We start from the raw sequence: 21391 nt of genomic DNA, 5'->3' as shown, positions 1-21391 counted from the left end.
ACCCATGGGTGCCCACACTCTGTTACACAGTGACAAGGACATAGGAAGAAGACCAGGGGATTGAAAACCAGAGATGCACAGTTGGGTTAGCTGAAGGAAATAAAAAAATAAAAAAAATACATGGCATGAATACAGTCAGAACATAAAGGAAAATGCCTACTCTGCCTGCTGGAAGCTGTTGCTGTGTAAGAAATTAGCAAATGCTATTCTTTCCATTGCCACATTTATTCTTGTTGAGGCATTTTAAGTGGCTCCAGAACTCTGTGGCAATCCACAATATAAAAAAGAAAGGAAGCCAAATGGGGTATTTAGTTAGTCTATTACATTTCTTAAAAGGTATCCTGTGGAGTTTACTGCCACAAGTGATTTTATTTTTTACAAGTGACTCTCTTAGTGTTGCATTGCAGGTCGCTATTGGTTCTGTGTATGTGCAAAAAGGAAACCACATAGAAAAAAAGCTCTGAATGTTTTTTCAGATATTCCCTGTGTTCTAATGTGTGAGATTTCAATAAATCTGGATAAACAGTAATGTATGGATGAAAAGCATCATTACTGATAAACTATTTTATTTGTTGATTTATGACAGACAAAGTATCCCTTTAATAAGGTGTTTCAAACCTTGCCTGGGATATTTCTGGATTGAAGAGGCAATGGAGGTTGAAGTTGATCCGCTGTTCTCAGGCTTCTGAGTCAGCAACCAAGGTAGTGATAAAGCCATTTATTTGCTATTGCACTGTTTCTTGTGTTGCCATGAATGTTGATTTATGTAAAAATTAAAAAAATAAAATCAAACCAATTTTTTGGAACATCGGTGGTCTCATGCAGAAAAGCGTGCACAGTTTTCTTGATAAAAGTTGGTGGTAGCAATAAACTTTGAAACTTGCAACGCACAAAAAAAAAATATCCAAATGTCCAATAAATGCCCCATCCATGAGGAGCAGAGATTTTTTTTGTGAAGCAGAAACAGTCCCTCTGACCTTCTTCTGTCTCCTAAGATCAACCGGCACCATTTACTGGCAGGGCTTTCCCACCAGATGTTTTCTATTAACCTAGCAAGCCAGGTTGATAATTTTTAGCATTTGTATTGAACCTGTTCACGGAAAAGAGGGACATTCAGCAGAACTTTCCCAGCAGATTGGGTGAAGCGGCACCTAGTGCCCGCCTACCAAAAGTTGCTTTTTGACGATCACCGTATCAAAATAAAATGTCGTAAGCAACATGCGCTATGAGAAACTAGAACAAGTTACACTGGTCAAGGCAGGCTTATTTGGATAGTGACCCTGATGTCATCATGCCATTGAGTGATTTTTGTAATTTTTGCCACACGAACATGTGGATCACAGGCACCTTAAGCAACACTACGGCAACTTTTGAACCAAGTTGAATGCCTAATGAGAAAACCATGTTAGGAAGATTAGCAGACATTGGGTGCCACTTATTAAAGGAAGATAAGTCTAAGTCGAAGCGGATATATCCCGCCTTAAACCATAATACTGCAACATGATTGGCCGACTCGTGCTGGAGTCGCTTCTTGAACGGTTGTGGCAGTAGTGGGACAAGATAGATTCTCATGTGTTTGTAAACGCACAAATACTGCTATAATTCATCTTGCAGGCAAGGTTAGCATTCTATGATGCTTTCAAGTTCTTAGACATGATCTTTGTCTGCCGGAGGTGTAATGGTTTTAATTTATCACAGTCATAAAACTTCCTAATTAAAAACTTGTAACAGGTAATAATGAGTTATACAAACACTTTGACATGCACTCTCATTCTTAGGAATACTGTTGAAATTGTGGTAAATGGTAAATGTGTTTTAATTGTATAGCGCTTTAACTAGTCCGACGACCCCAAAGTGCTCTATACTACAGTCAGTTATTCACACATTCACACCCTGACGGTGGTGAGCTATGTTAGCAGCCACAGCTGCCCTGGAGCAGACTGACAGAGGCGAGGCTGTTGTACATCAGCGCTACTGAAACCTCTGACCACCGCTAGCAGGCAATATGGATGAAGTGTCTTGCCCAAGGACACTACAACTGAGACAGTCGGAGCAGGGGATCAAACCAGCAACCCGCTAATTGCAGGATGAACTCCCGAACTCCTGCGCCACTGTCATAGATATACCCACATAAGGCTTTGGTGAATCTGTAGTTCTGTTTCCTTCTCCTTATATTGTGGGCCAATGGTCACATCACACCTCATTTTGATTTATTGAAGCAATGTAATAAATCTTGGTTAGATGAGGAGGATGACTCCTTTGTTGTCCCAATGTATCACCCTGACATGGTAATGAGCATTGACAAATCATCACAAGGCAATTATCATAACTTACCCCTGATTAGGCCCCCACTCACTGCGGATGCAAAGATGTTTGTGGACTGGGTCCTTCATGTAGCCGTCAAGGCAAAGGCATTCTCCTGAAAACACAAAGGAGGTTCTTCAATCATGTGTTCATTATATTCAAGCCTTTTTCAATTCACCAAAAATTCCCCACTCCTCTTTTGTTTTACTCCAATGATGATCCTCTTGAGGCAATTAGAGCACTCATGATCATCTCTTATTTTTAACGAGGTAGTCAACATTGTTCAAATAACGCTTACAGTTTTCTCGCAGGAGCATGTGAAAGCAAATTTTTCTTTACAATGCAGCTGCTCTCAAAGTGCTGAAAAATGGCCAGTAGGTAATAAAGAGCATGCAGATCAAACAGAAAAAAACAGAAGCTAACCCCACTTAAAGGCATTTTGTGGTTACCTCCAATGCTTGTAAACAATGCAACAGCACACCAAATGCAGCCCAATGGCTGGCAACGGTGAACAAGGAGTAGGCAAAACGTAATTTGGATGAAGCTGCTATTGAGATAAAATGACAGAAGTAAGCAGATAATAAACAAAATGACCATCCTAATACCTGTATTAAGGCTATAGGCTTATACATTATAAGCTTTGGTGCAGCTGAACCCATATAGTTACAACCATATGTTCTTGAGGACAGGGCTGACAAGTTCTGTAATGTGGACTGCTGCTGGGTGCAATGTGTTTGTGCAACCTGGTTTACTGACATTACTAGTTGTGTGAATGTAGATAGGGACCTATCTACTTTTCCTGCTATACTTTCATTCACAACATTTGATTTTGACTGAAAACTGACAATCCAAGACATGAGTGTCTGCTTTTATAAAGCCTCCAAAGTTTAGGATATGACTCGGTATATATTTACATTCACCACTATGTCTGTACAATCTGTTCAGGGTTACTTTTGCTCTTTCTATGGTAAAATAGGGAGTGTTACAATAAAAAAAAACAGCCAAGATCTCCCCAATATTCACTTTAAAGCCAAGTCAGTAATAAAGCCATCTTTTGGTCAACATTTTATGTATTTGTTAAATAATTTTTGAAACCGCTTAGTGGTAAGTAGTGCAAGGCGTTTAACTATTTTGTTACATTCCAACCAGTAACAATGTATAGATGTTTGTTCAATGCACACATCTAACACATGTATTGTAATGGAGAGCTGTAAATTATCTTTACATGAACAAAATAGTGCAGTGAGTTGATCTGGACCCTCTATTGACAGGCATTGAAGGTGTGGGAGGTGTTGCTGCAAGGTATGCAAAGTAATTCAAATGAACAGCTTTTGTTAACAGCCCCTGGCTGAAAGCTGATTCTAAAGAAACTTTGAGGCTTGTTTTCTCACTAATCTTCTTTGCAGAGTACCAACATTCACCAGATGTCACTGTGGAGCTCTGTGTTCACAATAATCAATGGGACAAGGTTGTTCTTTATAGAGTATTATTGTAAAAAAAAAACAATAACAACAAAAAAAAAACACAGAATACCTTTACCAATAAAGTTCTGTTAGAAACATCTGTGTCTATATATCTAAGTCTGCCAGAAAACTGACAAGCTCAGTAAGGTAAATCCTCTTGAGGCGCCTTGTGGGGTCGGTCCACCAACGTTTGTTTAAATAACGAACATCTAAAATCACAGCGCGCATGCCCAACTCTTTCTCGCCCATGGCTTTCTCAGAAGAAAGCCGTGGGGCACAAATCCTCTGGCCCCAATCTCGGATTGTCCAATCAAAATGCTGGAAATGCACACGTTACGTTTACATTCTGCCGGATAGTGTGCAAAAATCTAGTATCGGTTATCTATCTATCGATCGATCGATAGATAGATAGATAGATAGATAGATAGATAGATAGATAGATAGATAGATAGATAGATAGATAGATAGATAGATAGATACATACATACATACATACATACATACATATATATATATATATATATATATATATATATATATATATATATATATATATATATATATCAGGATGCTTTACAAAAAATACAAGGTTAAAAATGGAAGAAAACTGCTTCATGAGACATTGCATAAAAATAGACAAATAGTGGAATGTATTCAAACACTCATTAGTGATCAGCCAAGCATTTAATTATTGAGCCAAAAAAGCTGCAGTAAACAATTATGTCCTCAATAACTGCTGCTGAAGCTTTTTTTCATGACCCCATGTGGGATTGCTGGACTGGACATAAAGATCAAGCGATGCTTGTTAAAAAAGAAAAAAAAAACAACTCCTGAACATTCAATATCTCTCCAGAGGGAGAAAAACAATATTCATGCTCTGTGTTGGTTTTGTGCTGATAAGTGAAACCTGTTAACAGAGAATAGCATCACCTATTGTTGTGCTGTCAGCTCCCAGGAGAAAAGCACTGACTTAACTCAGTATGATTGATGGGGTCTCACCCCTGGTTTAGAAAGGTTATCCATGGATAACATGTTTAACATGCTATTTTGTTGCTCAATGGGAGGCAAGTGAGGAGCACAGGACCAGGGCTTTTATATACCCACGCTAATGGAAAGGTCAACTGTCAGTTTATGCCACAAGTTTATTTTTAGTGGTCCTACTACTTAAAACAGTGAATAAAAAGGAAATGACTGAGACAGATCATGGTTCAATATATTTTATCTAACATTGGTCATTAATAGGAAACACTTGTATTCTAAAGAATAACTTTCTGCTTTAGTGCTTTTCTCTTAGAATATTTGGTAGGTGAATATGAAAAAAAAAGTCCCAGATTCAAGATGCAATAAGCCAGGCATCTTAAGGGTTTCCAACAGCAAACGGATCACCATACTGTCTGCACTTTTAGGAATGTTTTTTTTTTTTCATCATTTTCTTTTGGTATTATTTTCCTCTCACTATGACAGCATATACCTGCTGTTTTGCAGCAGGTATATGCTGTTTTAGTCATTTTCTAAATCAGGATTTACCGCGGCAGAAAACACAGCGGGAGGTGACTCTCCATTTCAAGTGACGGCTTCTCTACATTCATCATCAGATATACACCAAATGAAGGAGTTCATATTCCGGTGAAACTACATTAAATATTGTTTTAAAGTATTTAGCAATTTATCATAAAATTCATAGTGTAAACTCTCAGGTTGGATTTTTTTTCACTTATTCTTGCAATGGTTTTTTAATACTACTATTGTTTTTCCATCAGCCATGGTTTAAAGACTCCTTAGCTAGTTGTATTCTTTACAGTTTTGTTTAATGTCCCCAGCATACCAAGTGAGCATTAATATATTATATTTAGGTCAACATTTGGAAAACTTGAAATTAGATGAATTATTGTAAAAAAAAAAAAAAAAAAAAATCCTAAATCGGGTGTTATATATTTTTTATTTAAGATTCACAGATTAACCAAAATGCAGTTTTAAATTTTAGACAGGTATAGGTTAAGGTTTAATACTCTTGCTAATTCTTAGACTAATTAATTTGATTGTGTACCTGATGATCAAATAAATAGGAAAAAAAGTACCGCTAAAATAAGTTACATCATAAAGGCTGTTTACAGCAGCTGCATTATTTCAGTGTGTTCACCTTTCCATTCGTGCATAACATTATTGATTATTTTATGGTCACCTGGATTAAAGCATTGCTGCTCTGGTATATGGGCATAAATAAATAAGTAAATAAGTTAAATGTTTTTATAACACACTTTGCAAAGGCACGCAAAGTGTTGTACAAGAATGGAATTTGACAGAAAGTCCAGTCAAAAGTATCCAAAATTAACTTAGTCATACAAAAATAGCTTTTAACAATTTTTAACAGTGTCCACAGAGTCAAATAAACAAAGTTATAATAGTCCGGGTCCATGAACTAAAAGGCTCTTCCAACTTTTTTAAATTTTGTAAAAAGAACAACTTAGCAGATTCGGAACATGCCGTTAAAAACTATGGGCAGCAATGACTTCAATTTCAAGGAAGGATCAATGTTTTTGAGTCTGGCCGACCAGAACTCAATAGGTGAGTGAACGAAGTTAAAGCTGGATTCTAAACTCTGTTGGGAGCCAGGGTGAAGAAAATAAAATGGGAGTGATTTCAGTACACATTTGAAATTGTGTTAGTCTGGCAGCAGCATAATGAGTAGCTTGGAGACATCAATGAGATAATTTGCATAGGCCAGTAAACAAGCCATAGGACCATAAACTGAATGTTACGGCAATGTTATATAACCACCATGAAACTGGAAAGTATTTATTCAAAGTTAAAATCGTCTATATGACTGGATTGCATTGATTGGATTCATTTATTTGAATATATATTTTATGGATACGAAATGGATCTATTCGTCTTTTAATTCTTGTTATTAATGTGCATTGAGATGACATTTGTTTTAAATTGATATAAAGTGTATTGAACTCCATTTTATCATCTACATATAATTATACCAATGAATAAAGGACTTCTTTTTTTAATTCTGCAAAGGACACAATATTCTGAGTGATTACAGGGCAACAGTGGCGCAGGAGTTAGGGAGTTTGTCGAGCAATTGACAGTTTGATGCCCTCGCTCCGACCGTCGGCCGTTTTGTCCTCTGAATATGTTAATAAAAATGTTACTGCACTGTAACACTTTAGCTAATTCTAGTTGGAATAGTTAAAGTGCTAGGAAAGTACAAGCCATTTATCGTTTTTACCCTTTGCAGTAAAAAATGGGCTCAGGTAGTATTGATGTGAGTCCATGAAAAAGCAAAACAAAAATCAAAGCTTTACAATTTGAAAGTTGAAAACATACTGAAGATGTTTTTTTTTTGTCATATTTGGTTGCTTACATATATACATCACAAATATGTGACACATATTGTGGTGAAAATTATTAATCAAACCACATAACAACCCCTGCTATATCTCAGAATACTGTTTCAGAAAAAGGAGACGATGCTCAGAGAAAGGCACAGATTGGTTGTGTTGACAATAGAGTTCTTAGCTTTAGAGCTGCATGTAAATAATTTTCTTAACTTATGAAATCTACAATGACAACTACACACCTGTCATCTTTATATCAGTTAGCAGAGGATTCAAATAAGTACACAAAGCCAACTGCAGCCATGCAGAAAACATTTCATCATAGCCATCACTATCAGTATACAAAAACATGTATATCCAGTGTACCCACACATATTTTAAATTAAGTTTACTGTTTGGAGGATAAAAAAAAAAGAGTCTGGCTGCACTCAGGATGTCTTCTTGCTAGATTGGCCACTTTTTACCGGAGCTTTGAACTTTACAAAGGCAGTGTCCAAATTTAAGTTAGGGTGAGAGACAGCATGACTGACTGACTTTGTGTATACATTTTAATTCTACTCAGTTTGTGCATGCTCCAGCAAATCAGTACAGGGATGCGGTATTAGTGTTCCTCCCTGTCTCTCTCCTAGACATAGACTGACTGGGCTTTTACTGCAACTAACATTATGTGCTCTCTTTCACCATATGGACCTGAAACTGTCCCAAAGCCAATCTGCTTATTTGTGGTTCTTTCCTACATGAAGCCACTAACGGAACTACTACTGATATTGAATTTTAGCTTTTTAGCTTTTTCTTTAACATCAAAGTTTTTTTAAGTCAGTTCTTCTGTTTCTTTTTTTCGTATGATTCGTCTTCTCAAACTCCCAGCCAGCTGTGACTGATAGCCACTCACACTGAGCCTGGTTCAGCTAAGAGTTTCTTCATGTTAAAGGGGAGTTTTCCTTTCCACTGTCGCAACATGCATGCTAAGTATGATCGGTTTGGAATATACTTGATGTGGAATCTATATGATTGGACAGAACTGATGTTTTTGTAACATGCCTTCAGACAGCATTTGTTGTGAATTGGAGCTATATGAACAAGCTGAATTGAATTTCGACTTTGCTTTGTTTAACTCTTTTCATGCTGCATTCAAGTTATTCAATTATTGTAAGGTGTCCAAAAATAAAAGTAAACATGCTTTGATGTTTAAAATTATTTTGTAATTAGCATAGGCTTGGCTGTGACTACACTGTCTATCCTGACTGTGCATCATTACAGATGCTAACATCTAGAGATGTACCCTGAATGAAATAAATTTGAATGAAAGATTTTCAGTGCAAAGGAAGGTCGGGACACACACACACCAAATATTCCACAAATTGGAAATCATTGTTGAACAAAAGAAGGCAAGGTTGACTGATACTTTAATGTAACTCAGGTAGGACTATATTTAATGGTCTTTGTATTTTTGCATTTAACACAAGATAACTGCTAGAAAGTAAGTGCCATAGTAATCAGAGCACAGTATTTGTGTAAAACAAATAGCTGTTCAAAGTGGCTCATAGTAGTTTCATGTACTTTATAGTCCACTGGCATTAGGTTGACTGTTTTTTAAGATGTCTTTGACTCTCGCTGCTGTGTTCTGCCCGGTTTGTTTCATCTTTACAATTACTCGTCAGCGGCACAATGTCCTGGATGAGCATTTTAATTCATAACGTTGCTAAAGAGACAAAAAAAGGATAGTATCTGCTAATCAGATGCCATTTCTTCAGGTCATCCTCCACTCTTTCAACGATGAACGTGTGGCTAGGATTATATTATCAGAATTAAAATGCAAAAGGTGAAGCTTCATTCTGTATTTGCTGTGGAAGATATTGTTTTCATGTCAGAATGCTGGTATGAAAGTCATCCACATAACTCATACAAACCATTGTGGATTTTATGAGTAAAGTATTTACAAACATATGCATACTAATGTATTGCTGAGCCAGATGAACCAACCAAAACATTTAGACTATTAAGGGAGATTCATTGTCAATGGTATTCATTCCACACTTGCAAAGTTGCTAAGGACCCAAGTGGAGACGCTGACTGAGGTAATGGAATACTTTAATAAAAATAAAAGAAGTCAAACACAGGAGAAACAGGTCCAGGAACAAGGGCAATAACACAGAACAAATAACAAGCAGTCAACCAGGGTAAAGACATAATTGGATAATTCAGCAGTGAACAATGAGATCCAATGAGCATATATGCTGAGGGACAAGTGGAAAATGACAAAGTTGGTGTGATAATCAGTGGATAACGGGGGCAAACTAAGGCAGAAAGTAATCCTGGTAGCTAAGGGAGGGAGACTAGTTAATATTGGAAGTTAAGCTAAGACACACAGAGACTTTTTTTTTACCAAGGCCAAAGACAAACACTAAACAAACCCAAATGCTCAAAGAACTGAACATGAAAATAAAACAAAATATCCACAAGGAATAAACTAATAAGGCAGTGTCTGTGGAAACACAATAAACAGCAGGGTAATGATGAAAACAAACACAATATAAACCTAAAAGTTAAAACCGAAGGATAATGACAATCACTGTGTTAGATGCCATTGAAAGACTGTCATAAGGGCCTACCGGTGGCGCAGGGGTGTACGGCATGTTACCCATGTACGGAGGCCTTAGTCCATCCCCGGTTCAACTCTGGCCTGGTGCCCTTTGTCACATGTCTTCCCTTACTCTCTCAGACCCCTTCCTGTCAGCTTACTTTCAATAATAAAAGCCACTACTCCCACAAAATAAAAAATATGCTATTAGAAACTTTCAAAAGTGTAGTTTTAGTACGGCACTGTTTTCAAAAGCCAAACTGAAATAGCCCTCAGATCTTTGGTACTCTACTGTTTATAAAATGGATCTGAATTTATTCTACCACTTTGTCTAATACTATACTACCAAAAGTTTTATTTTATTTTATGGACAAACAACAGAGTTAGCGATAAGCTAAAAGGTTCAATAACCAGGACTATTGTAACACGTGAGAACTAGAATTGCTGTGCAGCTGCTGAAAAATACTAATTGTCTCATCTTGCTTAAACAGATAACATTAGTCTCTCAGACAGAGATTCTCAGTTCAAACTGGTTTTACACTTGCAAGGTGTTATCTTCCTTAATTGCTCAAAATGCTGAAAGTGAGCCAATATTTTGGGATTCACATTTTTCCCCCTGAATTCTTTTCATTCTCTGTTTCATTCCTGGCTGTATTTCGGTCAGCCAGGCCAGGCATTATGCAGGGTAAACTTTAAAAATTCTAGAATGTATGCACTCTTTTGTGAGATCCAATAACTATGCGAGAAGTCTACGCTTCTGCATTTGCCATTGTGTCACTTGGGTGCAAAATGATTCAGCTCATCAAGCAGATGTACACATGGATCCATTATGGAGTCACATTTATCTAGTCAGAATGGGATGATGTGGTAACACACGTCTCCAAAGGCACAAAGTATCCGTATGTATTTTTTAAAAGTGCCACACGAGCTCCAGAGTAGACAGAGAGAGTAAAGGAATATGGTAAAAAACAGCCTGTAAACATCAATGCCCAAAGCATCCAGGTTTAGAGTTCTGCAAGAAGGGACCAGGCCTGCAATGAAGCATCTGCTGCTTCTTTCAATGTCGTGCAGGAGCAGCACTGATATGTCACAACCCATCCCTGTTTTCATCTGTATTTCCTGCAGCAGAAATGAGGACTGGATTTAAGTTTTTACAATCTTTTTGGAGCCCACACATACTTTTACACACTTCCATGTGTGTAGGGGTGCAGATCTTAAACAGAGTGAGGAACACTATCTTCAATTTAATTTCAAGCATTACATTTAGGCTTATGGAGTGTCAAAAGAAAAGGAGAATATTACAGAATGCATTTCCTAAATTTAAACTTACATTAGAAAACAGCTTTGTGTTTGTTTCAAAGCCTAAACATGCAGCTTTTTGTGGGAAACTAAAGGCCAACGAAGCAGTACTGAACTCATTGTGGATTGTGGACAATCTAAACACACAGAGGCTACTATCCTTAAGAAATTCCTTAGCAGGTGTCTGCAATGTGGTAGAGTGTGCTGGAGTGGAGTGTGCTTTGTATGTGGGTGCTGGGGGTAGTAACTATAACTGAAAGCACTCAAGGTGTTTTCATTAAATGGCACCCAGATGCTCAATGAAACTTCATGTATAAGTGGTTGCTAAGTGATTATATGAGTTTAAATACAGCAGTCATCTAATTATTAAGACTAAACTTCATGTTTTGTTAGTTTTCACAGTAGAATTGGATGGCTCGAGTATGCAGTAACAGATCATACATCTTATTCATATATCATGTGAAGAAGTGAGGGCAGTGTATGTCTATATATAAACCTTTATTTTTTCATATATCCACTAATTAAGATATATAAAATCTCTTTTCACAGAGGGACCTGCCGAGTAAGGCCAATGTGTTTGGGGAAAGGAAACTAAATGCAATAAGAATTAGACATTCATTTCAAGATTTATTTATTCCTAGGTCTCAGAATTTTTTCCGCATTGCCCATGATAGATTTGGTCAGGTAGATATTGAATAAAACCAAAGGAGGTATTTCTTTTGTTCTAACCTGAAAATCTTTCCTGATTTTCTGAGAGAAACATTACCTAGACCTCTCTAAGAAATCATGTAAAATTATGCATCATGAATCATGCTACGTCATGAAAGTTTAAGATGCATACAAATAAAGGCAATTAATTTTTCACATTATCATTTTTCACATTTCATAAGTGTCTAAAGCCAACTCAAGCCAAAACACTAAAACATCAGGTCAGTGTAACGATCAGAGGCAGGGGATCCAGAATTCAGCCAGACCAGCAGAGGTTCAGATTGGGTTCTTTATTAACAAAAATCAAAGACTGGGGCAAAAACCAAAAAGCAGGATGAAACAGGATGGCTCAGATCTTTGGAGAAAAACAGGGTCAAAATCCATAAGCAAAAAACAAGAACAGTATAGTGCTGGAGAAGACCCACCCATCAACTCAACAAGATGACGTGGCACTAATGTCTGGTCTCAACTGTTTATATGGAGGTGGAAACAGGTGAAAACCAGTCAGAGGTAATTGCTGGAGGGGTGGAGTTAAGCATATGTGCGGAGTAAGTAATCAGGCCAGACATCAGTGCCGAGGCCCAAAGCAAGAACTCGGGAACAGACCAGGGGCCCGTTCTTCGTACGTCGCTAACTCAGTTAGCTGGATTAAATTGTTGACGATTTGGCATTATCTTGGATTGCTCGCGAGCAGGCTTTTTTCATGTAAACAGGATTAGATTGCAGCTTTATAAGTGGAGGAGATAGAGAAGTCTGTCGTATCCATGTCCATTTTTACGACTGCAACCCGTTGCGGAAGGTGCAAGAATCATTTTAGAGCTTTTCAAATTAATTGCGTATTGTGCAATAGAGAGGATCCTTTAGTGCAGAACGACAGTGTTTGTAGAGAGATTTTTCTTGGTGGCTATTATAAACAGACAAACACATCATTTAACAGTGGCTTTTAAAGACAAAAAAGTGGTGTTAGAGCCATAAATCTAAAATATTTAAGTTATTTGTATGATGGTTTGCTTTTTATTTTTACCATATTCAGTAAGAAGATTTGTTCAGACCATTTTATTGTGAAGTTTAGTTTTACTTTGAAAGGCTTGCTTCCAGTCGGGCCATATATTGTATTAGAAAAAACTATGGATGGATTATCTAGACAGGGAGCAATAAAGTTTTACTGTGTAAACTGTATGACTTAGAAAAGGAAGAACTTCATTTTTTCTAGATAAAGAATTTTTTTTTTTTGTTAAAATTCCCAGTTTGCACGCGTCCTTTACTTCAAGTGTCTAAAGAATGACACTGCAATTTGGATCTCTTGACATAACAAGTGCCTTTTTCAAATAAAGTATAATAATTAAAGGCTACCATTTTGTAGAATATTCTTGTATTTCACTTTTACTTGTCCCCATGTTCTAGTGGCTCCCGTGGAGGCTCTGATATACAAAGTAAATGTGAAATTATTAAAATGCAAAAATTCATACTGTAGAAAGTGATAGAAACATCTAACATGGACAGTATTTATGCATTTAATTTGTCTGCTACTTTTTGCCAGCCCTCTCTCCTGGCTTTAACAGACTTTGAGGTGTTCCTTGTTGTTTTAATTAATGACTCAAATTCGGCATAACTTTCCATTAAAAGCTCGTGTTCTGCTTGGGAGAAAAACTGTGGGCGTTCTTTGGCCATGCTGAACAGCCAATAGCAGCGTTGCTGATCATTGTTTCTACTATCGATACATTCCCATTTTAAACAAACGCATGAACGCGCAGTTGTCTCAGATAATTCAATCCAGCCATACTAATCATAAACAACAGGTGTGTTCAAAGAACCCAATTAGCCGGATCATGATTAGCCGGATGAAATCATCTTGGATGTGTCATTTGGGCCTCAGCACCCAAACCTAAACAATAACTGCACAAAACAGGAACAAAAGAAAACTCAAAACAGACAAAACTAAACAGAGGCAGAAGACAAACTATTACAGTCAGTCAACAGTCTGCTATTATTTCCTGCAGATACATACCGTCTTTTTTGGAATTTCTGACACACTTAAAATCCTTAAATTTCCAAAAAAAAATGAAAAATTGTGGTGCGCTTTATAATCCGGCGGGTCAAATTCAGTTTATCAACGTTTATCATATCTAATAACCAGATATGTTCTGATCTGATCCCTTTTATTGCCTCAGGGTCTCTATTGATCTAACTAGTCTAGGTTTTTGCTAATAGCTTCAGTGTTGTTCAACCTTTACAATTTTTGTTTAAATCAAAACAAAACTGTATTGCTTGCAGTACCTTGCTAATTATCTGTCTTTGTACTTAATCTGCAAACTATGCCAAGACAGCTAAAAAAAATACTTCAGAAATTTGATGGCTAGCAAAGCAAAGTGCCAAGTTTATAAACAAAAAATAAATTACCTATCAGCACATTTAACGAGAACCATGCTGAAATAATATGTAAAAAACATGCCAGCAGAAGCCAAGTGCTTCAGCAAACTACTAAGAAAAAACATCATTAGTCAGAGCAAGACATGAGTTTATTGAAGACTATCTGTATTTGTAGAGTCAAACATCTTTGAACATGAAAAATGCTGTCCTACAGAAAGTCTTCTGAGGATTGAACATGTGTTACTGTCAAGGAAAGAAAGATACAAAATCTTATTATCTATGTGCTCCATGTACTATTACCAATATAGATAAAAATGTTTACACAATATATAACCAGGATCGTCCTTTTTGGTTCACAAAACGAAATTCCTTAAATAATAAGAAACTGAAAGCTGAAATAATATTTTTTTAAGAATTGAGAGAATCTTGTGTTTTTTTTTTTATTCCTGCTGTACAGATTTGTTGTTTAATTCAAAGCTAGGACTATTCCTATATGAGAGATGCTTTTTTTGTGTAAGGACAGAAGTTCACTGTCAACACCTCGACAGGAATAGAAAATGTGCAATTTCAACACGTCACTTTGAAAACTGTTTGCTCATCAAAATAACAAAAATAGAGATAGAAAAAAATATTATATTAATAACTAACAAAGTAGGTTTTGTTGCAGCACCTAAACAGCACCAAAATTTAAACTGCAGAATTCCAACATGGCAGATACAACTAATGATGACTATCTTAAGAAAGAAGGAATTTTTCTAAGGCAGGCATTTTTTTTTCTATCTTGTTAAAACAAGATTAATTATATTATTCTGTTTTACAGCCTTCTACTTTATTTCCATTTGAATTCAGAGGCTGCAAAGGTCAAAATAAATCCATATGTAGGTGATTAATAACTATTTTATTGGTATACTATTCTCATTAATAGAAATGTGATTGTGGAATACTTCTTTAATAAAACATTATACACAGTGGCTGCTTATTTCATACATGAAATGTGACATGCTGTAGAGTTATAGGGATCTGGCTTTCTTTTATCGCTAACTACAGAGGACACGAGTTTATTTGCCAAACATAGCTTATGGTGTGTATAGGTTTTGTGCTCAGTGTCCAAAAGCTGAACCCTTGTAAAGACTGCAACAATTTTGCCCTTGACTACTTGTCACTTTGCTTTTCTCTTTCGGTGTTCTGTTCTTGTTTCCCACAAATTTTAGATTGATGTCCCATCAATCATAGCTTGTTGACATGCTGCTGCTCCTCCTCATAGATCATATGCTATTCATCATATTTCAAGCGTGCCATCAAGTATACTTATACCACTCAATCTCATTTATCGGTCATCTAACTGCATCCTGTTTTCCAACATGAGAAACTTTCTCATGCACTGCAACTAACGAGAACACCTGGTCACTTTTGGAAGAATATGCAATTTTTGGAATACATCTGCTAATATAGTATATTAATTTGGTAACACTTTACAATAAGTTGCACAAAATTTGATTAACTACTACGCCCTGGGAACTAATCATGTACTAAAGGATGGTTAACCAGTACTTACTGGTGACCACACAGCCCAGCCTTATTAGGTGACTACTGGTTAGTTACTTGGGAAACAAAGCACAACTAATCAGGAACTGAAGGGTAGTTACCAAGGAAAACCAAAGAAGAACGAATCAGGAAGTAGTTAACCAGTACTTACTGGGGAACAAGCAGTGAAACTTAATTAGCCAGTGCTATATCATAGAAATTGTATCTAACGGTTAAGATAAGGATCTATTTTATTTGTAAGGGATCAAAAAGGTATTGGTTGATATTGGCTATTGATATTTATAGCTCATTTCTTTCGTTAATAGGTGAGAATCTAATAAAATCAGTAATCACTTGGAAACAGGTCCTTGACAATTACGAGCTGTGACCTCACTGGTGCAGGGTTTATTCAGAACCCACATATTTTGGTAACAAACTAGTAGTCCCCTAATAAGGCTAGGCTGTGTGTTCCCCAATAACTACTAGTTCACAACCAATTAGTACATGATTAGTACCTGAAGCGTTTGGTATATAACTTTAATTTTGCAGACCACTAATCTCTCCCTGTTTGAGGTCAACTTCCTGAAATGTAGATTAAGGCATACATGAGGGCAGCTGAAAGACTTTATCGGGTATGAATGATCTAATCATATATATATATATATATATATATATATATATATATATATAAATATATAAATATATATATATATATATATATATATATATATATATATATATAACTTTTATATCCCTGTGTACACTAAATTAACTAATCTTTCTCGATTTGATAAAATACTTAGTACACCAAGTCAAAAAATGTGAACCTCAATAATTACTTTGGCAAAGAAAATGAAACCGTCTTAATGATGTATACTTGGCTAATGTTTCAACAGAAGGTGCCTCTTTAGTACAGCTGAGTAATTTAAGTTATCCTGCAAATTATTGCTAAAACTGACCCAAATTTTAATCCCTTTTGTCGGGAGTCTATCTTTGTGAAAAATCAAAATAGATTACCCTTGGAAAAATTAACACAGGGTAGGTTTTACCTTACAAATCCACCAGCTACTTCCTTATGCTTACATAGACCTTTAGCAATGACTCGGAAGTGGGAAATGTATGAAAGGTTTCAGCTTTATTCATAGTTTCGAGGCAATTCAAAGTCTTGTGATTAACAACAAGACAGATGAAGCGTCTGGCAGCTCCATGCATGCATCTATATCTCTGATTTGCAAGATGCTTTGGGAAATAAAGTTCTGTTTTACAGACTTCAACACAGCTAAACAACTACAGGGACGTTTCTATTTATAGTGGGTCATGATGAACCAACCGGTTTTCAAGCTGATGCTGAGTTAAAGACCAATTTCAAAGAGGAGGATACAAATTCATGGGCACGACACAAGCAAGTCAAATACAGGTGCTAAATACTCATTTCTTCATGTACAGTAATTTAATCCATGTACAGTTTTTGTTCATATAAAAAGAGTGCTTTGACAAAAACATGGTTGAGAACCACTGGTCTTTGACAAAAGGTAAAGGTAGATACAGCCGTTTAGGGCTTTATTTTAATTTAAGTCTGACAATGGCTGTCAACTTTTACAGGTTTTATGACTGACATTTAATGTTTTGACTTATGTTATTTTCCGATTTCATGTTTTTAAATGTTTTGACTGTTGTTTTGTAGTACTTTAAGATACTACTATTTACTAGTGAATTATAAAAAAAAAATGTTTTATCATTTCTACTTTTAATCATTATTAGTAGTGATACCTACAACACCATTTTATTTATTTATTTTTGCAAAAGCAATTTAGAGCCTCTTATGTACAATATTTAAAGGAGCAATAAGAGAAATTTCATTATTTTAGATAAAAGAGAACTAAAAAATTGTTTTGTGAATAACTAAAGGTATCTTTTCAGAAGAACTATGGTTCAACGTCACACACTATTTGTCTGTGTTGTTATCTAATCTTTTGTTTACATGGGCGTGCTGGCCGCGCAAGGGCATACTTGCACATACTTGTCTGCGCCTGCATGTACTGTACGTGCATGTGAGCAGCTGCCACTCAGGGCTTTAGCTTTAGATTTAGCCCCTCCCTGCCCATAATATGCCACCGGCAGGCACAAAATGACGGAGAGCACGTCCAGCGGATCAAAATCTTCTCTTGCTAAGAGCATTAAAGTTCTTTACTAGATATGTTCCTCTGAAAGGTGATGCTGCTTTGCTGTATATTTATCCTTTGCAAATGGGGTCATAAGAGCCCATGGAAGAGAAGGGGAAATGGGTGCAGGCTGCTGGGGTGAGGTAAAGAGAGGTTTGGCTTGATGTATATCTTGTTTTCCTCTACAGACAGCAGTCAATCTCCATCTAGTGGTGAAATATTCGCTTATTACTACTTTAAAGATGAGTAGTAATACTGGTAACATCATCACAAAGATAGCACAGTTGAAAAAAGAACACCCCTTACATGTAGAATAATGCAAATATACTGATCAAAAAGAAATTTCTGCAAAATATGAAGGCTTGGAAACATGCTTACTTTTAGAAAAAAGGCACCCTACTCAGTTTAAGGCACCAAGTTTGAGATAGTACTTACAGAGGGCATTGAGGCAACAAGAAATTCTCAAAGTTTCCACAGTAACGTTCATGGTAGACTACAACCCCAACACTAATGTTGTGCTCTGGACTAACCTGTCTCTGGATCACACTGGTGCTCGCAAGGATCCAGTAGGCGTCGTCCACACAGCTCATTGACCCAAGGTCCACTGGCATTCTGCTGGTAGTATAACGAGATTTGGGCTGGGTTGAGCCAATCTGAAGCATCCAACTGGCTTCCCTGGAGCAGAATGAACCTTGATCCTGAAGAGAATGGAGAGAGCACAAGTATGAAGCACAAGTGCACGCTAAAGGAAAATAAGATGGGAGACTGAAGAAAACTGAGGACATCATGACAAAATAAAAAGGAACACAAAATAACAGAAACAAATGGACGCAGAATTCATTCAGCATCCTGTTTAATTAGTTGATTGTTATCAATAGTTTTAGAAATCTAGCCGAAGTTTTACCACCCTCTTCACTCTGCTTGGAATAGAAAAAAAAAATACAGTTATTATTAGGCTGTAAATGCCCCTGATCGGGGTAAAATTAATTTTTCACAATGAGTAGCTGCATCATCTAAGGCATATCCATATATCCATGTAAAAAATGTAAAACCACATTTGAAGAGAAGCCCAGCTCCCCAAGCCCCAACTGTGCAAGTGCTGTCCATGCTGGGATGTTAGCCACAGGCACATTTCAGTGGGAAGCTGGTGTTGCGTACATCTAAGCAGTGGCGTTCATTGCTATTTAAGGAGATCACAACCCACATGCAGTTATTTATTTTTACTATTGGGATAATGCCGTGAAATAAAATGACAACACTATAACTGAACAATAATTAAACTGACATTAGATTGCAAGAGCATTTTTATAGGCGCCTTAATTCTACGAAGGTTTTGTACACCTACAGTTTTCTTTTGAAAGTGTGTAATTTTTAATAACTGCATCCTTACCAAATACCATGAGCACTTTTCTTCATGAAGCCTTCTTTTCTCAGTGTCCTAGTCACTAACGGCTTATTTAGGACTTTACCAACAGTGAAATAAAGCAAGAGATTGGCACTCTGTTGTTAATAAATATTAACAAATTACTGTAACTGTACATTTAGTGTCAGTACAACTGGCTAACGTGCTATAAAAGGAGTAGTAAGTCGAACGAGGCCTCATTGAGAATATTTTGGCTTATAAAAAAACATATAAATATGAAATGATAATAACCACTATATCCCTTGATCAGATTTTTCAAATTTGATTGATGACTATCATGGTTATTATAATACTAATATTTACAATCATAACCACAGTAATAGCATCCCAAATGCATAAAAACATGAAGAAATGCAAATTCCATCCTGGCCAATCTTCAAAAAAGAAATCAAAAAAGAAATCAATGTAACTTGAACAAGGTCAAGATTTTAATTGAATGAGCGAGGCTTACTTTTTAGTTTAGTCTTTGCTGGAAGACTTTATACTAATAGTGAAAAATGTAATGGATAAATGAATAACAGACTGAGATGACTAATATTACAGATAAATGAATAACAGTGTCCAGACTACTAACCACTTCAGTTTAGTAGCCTTAATATGGTTACGACTGCTGAGCAAATGTGCTTCATTCACTCTGCAAGAGTGTCAAGGAGAATCTTACAGCAGAGAATACAAAGGTTGAATGTCTTACATTTTGTTCTTACTGTTTTGTATTGGGATTTTTATTAATGTTATGTTTTACTCTGTATTTATTTGCATTTTCTACCTTGAATTAATTGATTAAATGTAATTATAAATCCTACTAGGGACTGACATCGCTAGTTTTGACGAATAGCTTAGGGTAAAAGATGTTATGTTCCGCATCTGTTCATACAGACCACTTGTTACTATAAATGTAAGCTAACACAGCAAAGCAATTTAAATACAATTAAAAGGAATACATCTAGTACAGGGAAATTGTTTTGTTTTGGCTCTTTTCAACCTGTGCCAATAATGGAACATGTTGGATTTAGAAACTTTGGCACACTTTTGAAAATATCAGAGTTGAAACAAGAGTTTAAATTTCCAGAAAAATGTTTTTGCAGTGTTACCTCAGCATTCAGTGTGAAGTTATTTTTCACCAGTTTGTCTTTTCTAATATGTAATCAGACTTCAAAAGACGTTGTTTTTTTGTGTTCTGCTTTCGTATGGGGTACATGTTGTTATTTCATTGCTACACACAAATAACAATGTCAATTTACCAGTCGCTTCAACAGATTATTGTAATACCTTATTATCACAGTGCTTTAAATAACTCTTGAGACAGCCTAAGGCTGATTCACTTAGTTATACTGCCATTGCCTGAGGCTTAAGGGAGCTTCCACACTGATATGAGCACCTTACTACTCCTCCTCCATGTTTTTAACACTGTAAAGACAAATGTACTGTAAAACAATTCCAAAATATTTGTAGCAAAAACTGAAGTATTGCTTTTCCAATTTGTAAAACGCAAACTTTATATTTTACATTAATTTCTATGCATCCTAATCACATTTTTGTTTAAAAGTATAAGTTCCCAAGACAGTTTTATGAAGGAAAAAAAACACAACAACAACTAACTAGTGATTAGAACTAGAGATGGATTCAATCCAATTCAGTTTCCTTACTGGAGCAGAAACTGACTTCACTCTTGGATCGGATATCACTCTGGAGCCACTTATCCAGACAGTAAGTGTCTTTGTCACAGAAGGTCATGCATCAGTGGATTTTGATACTTTACAGGAATTTTAAACGTGCAGCCAAAAAAATATTGTTGAAAAGTTTATTAAAATATACTTAATTATCTCAAATTGTGCTTAAGTGGATGTTTCAAACCCATCAATATATGGATTTTTCAGATCCAGAAGATTGTTTAAAGTTTAAATGTATGGGCAGAGCTTGCTGCAAAAGTGTGGACGGTCTGCTGAGTGCCTACTCTGCAGCTCAGCATCACTTTCTACTCTGATATTTAAGTGTTTTTCTTTTCATTTAAGTGTTGAGGGGGAGGCGATACAAGACAAATGTTTGTGTTATGTTTTGAAGTTTTAGAGTTGTGAAAAGTTGTGTCACACAGCTACAACAATAACTACCAAGAGAACACTAGAGCATAACAGACAAGCAAAAAGCTGCTTCAGCAGGGACATGAAAGTAAACCAAATTACAAAAAATGTTGTTTTATCCTGGGTTCTTTC

General features: G+C 36.2%; 1 protein-coding gene across 1 annotated transcript in view; it reads right to left on the bottom strand.

The window, feature by feature from the left end:
- Positions 1-21391, bottom strand: part of LOC105915569 (astrotactin-1-like) — a gene marked incomplete at its 3' end in the record, with an annotated part of 126542 nt that overhangs the window by 40140 nt on the left and 65011 nt on the right. The window contains 2 exon segments of the mRNA XM_036130142.1: positions 2335-2419; positions 18289-18456. Coding sequence (XP_035986035.1) covers positions 2335-2419; positions 18289-18456 — 253 coding nt within the window.

The sequence above is a fragment of the Fundulus heteroclitus genome, unplaced genomic scaffold (genome assembly GCF_011125445.2).
Source record: "Fundulus heteroclitus isolate FHET01 unplaced genomic scaffold, MU-UCD_Fhet_4.1 scaffold_281, whole genome shotgun sequence".
NCBI classification, from domain to species: domain Eukaryota; kingdom Metazoa; phylum Chordata; class Actinopteri; order Cyprinodontiformes; family Fundulidae; genus Fundulus; species Fundulus heteroclitus.
This window is presented reverse-complemented; position numbering and strand designations above follow the sequence as displayed.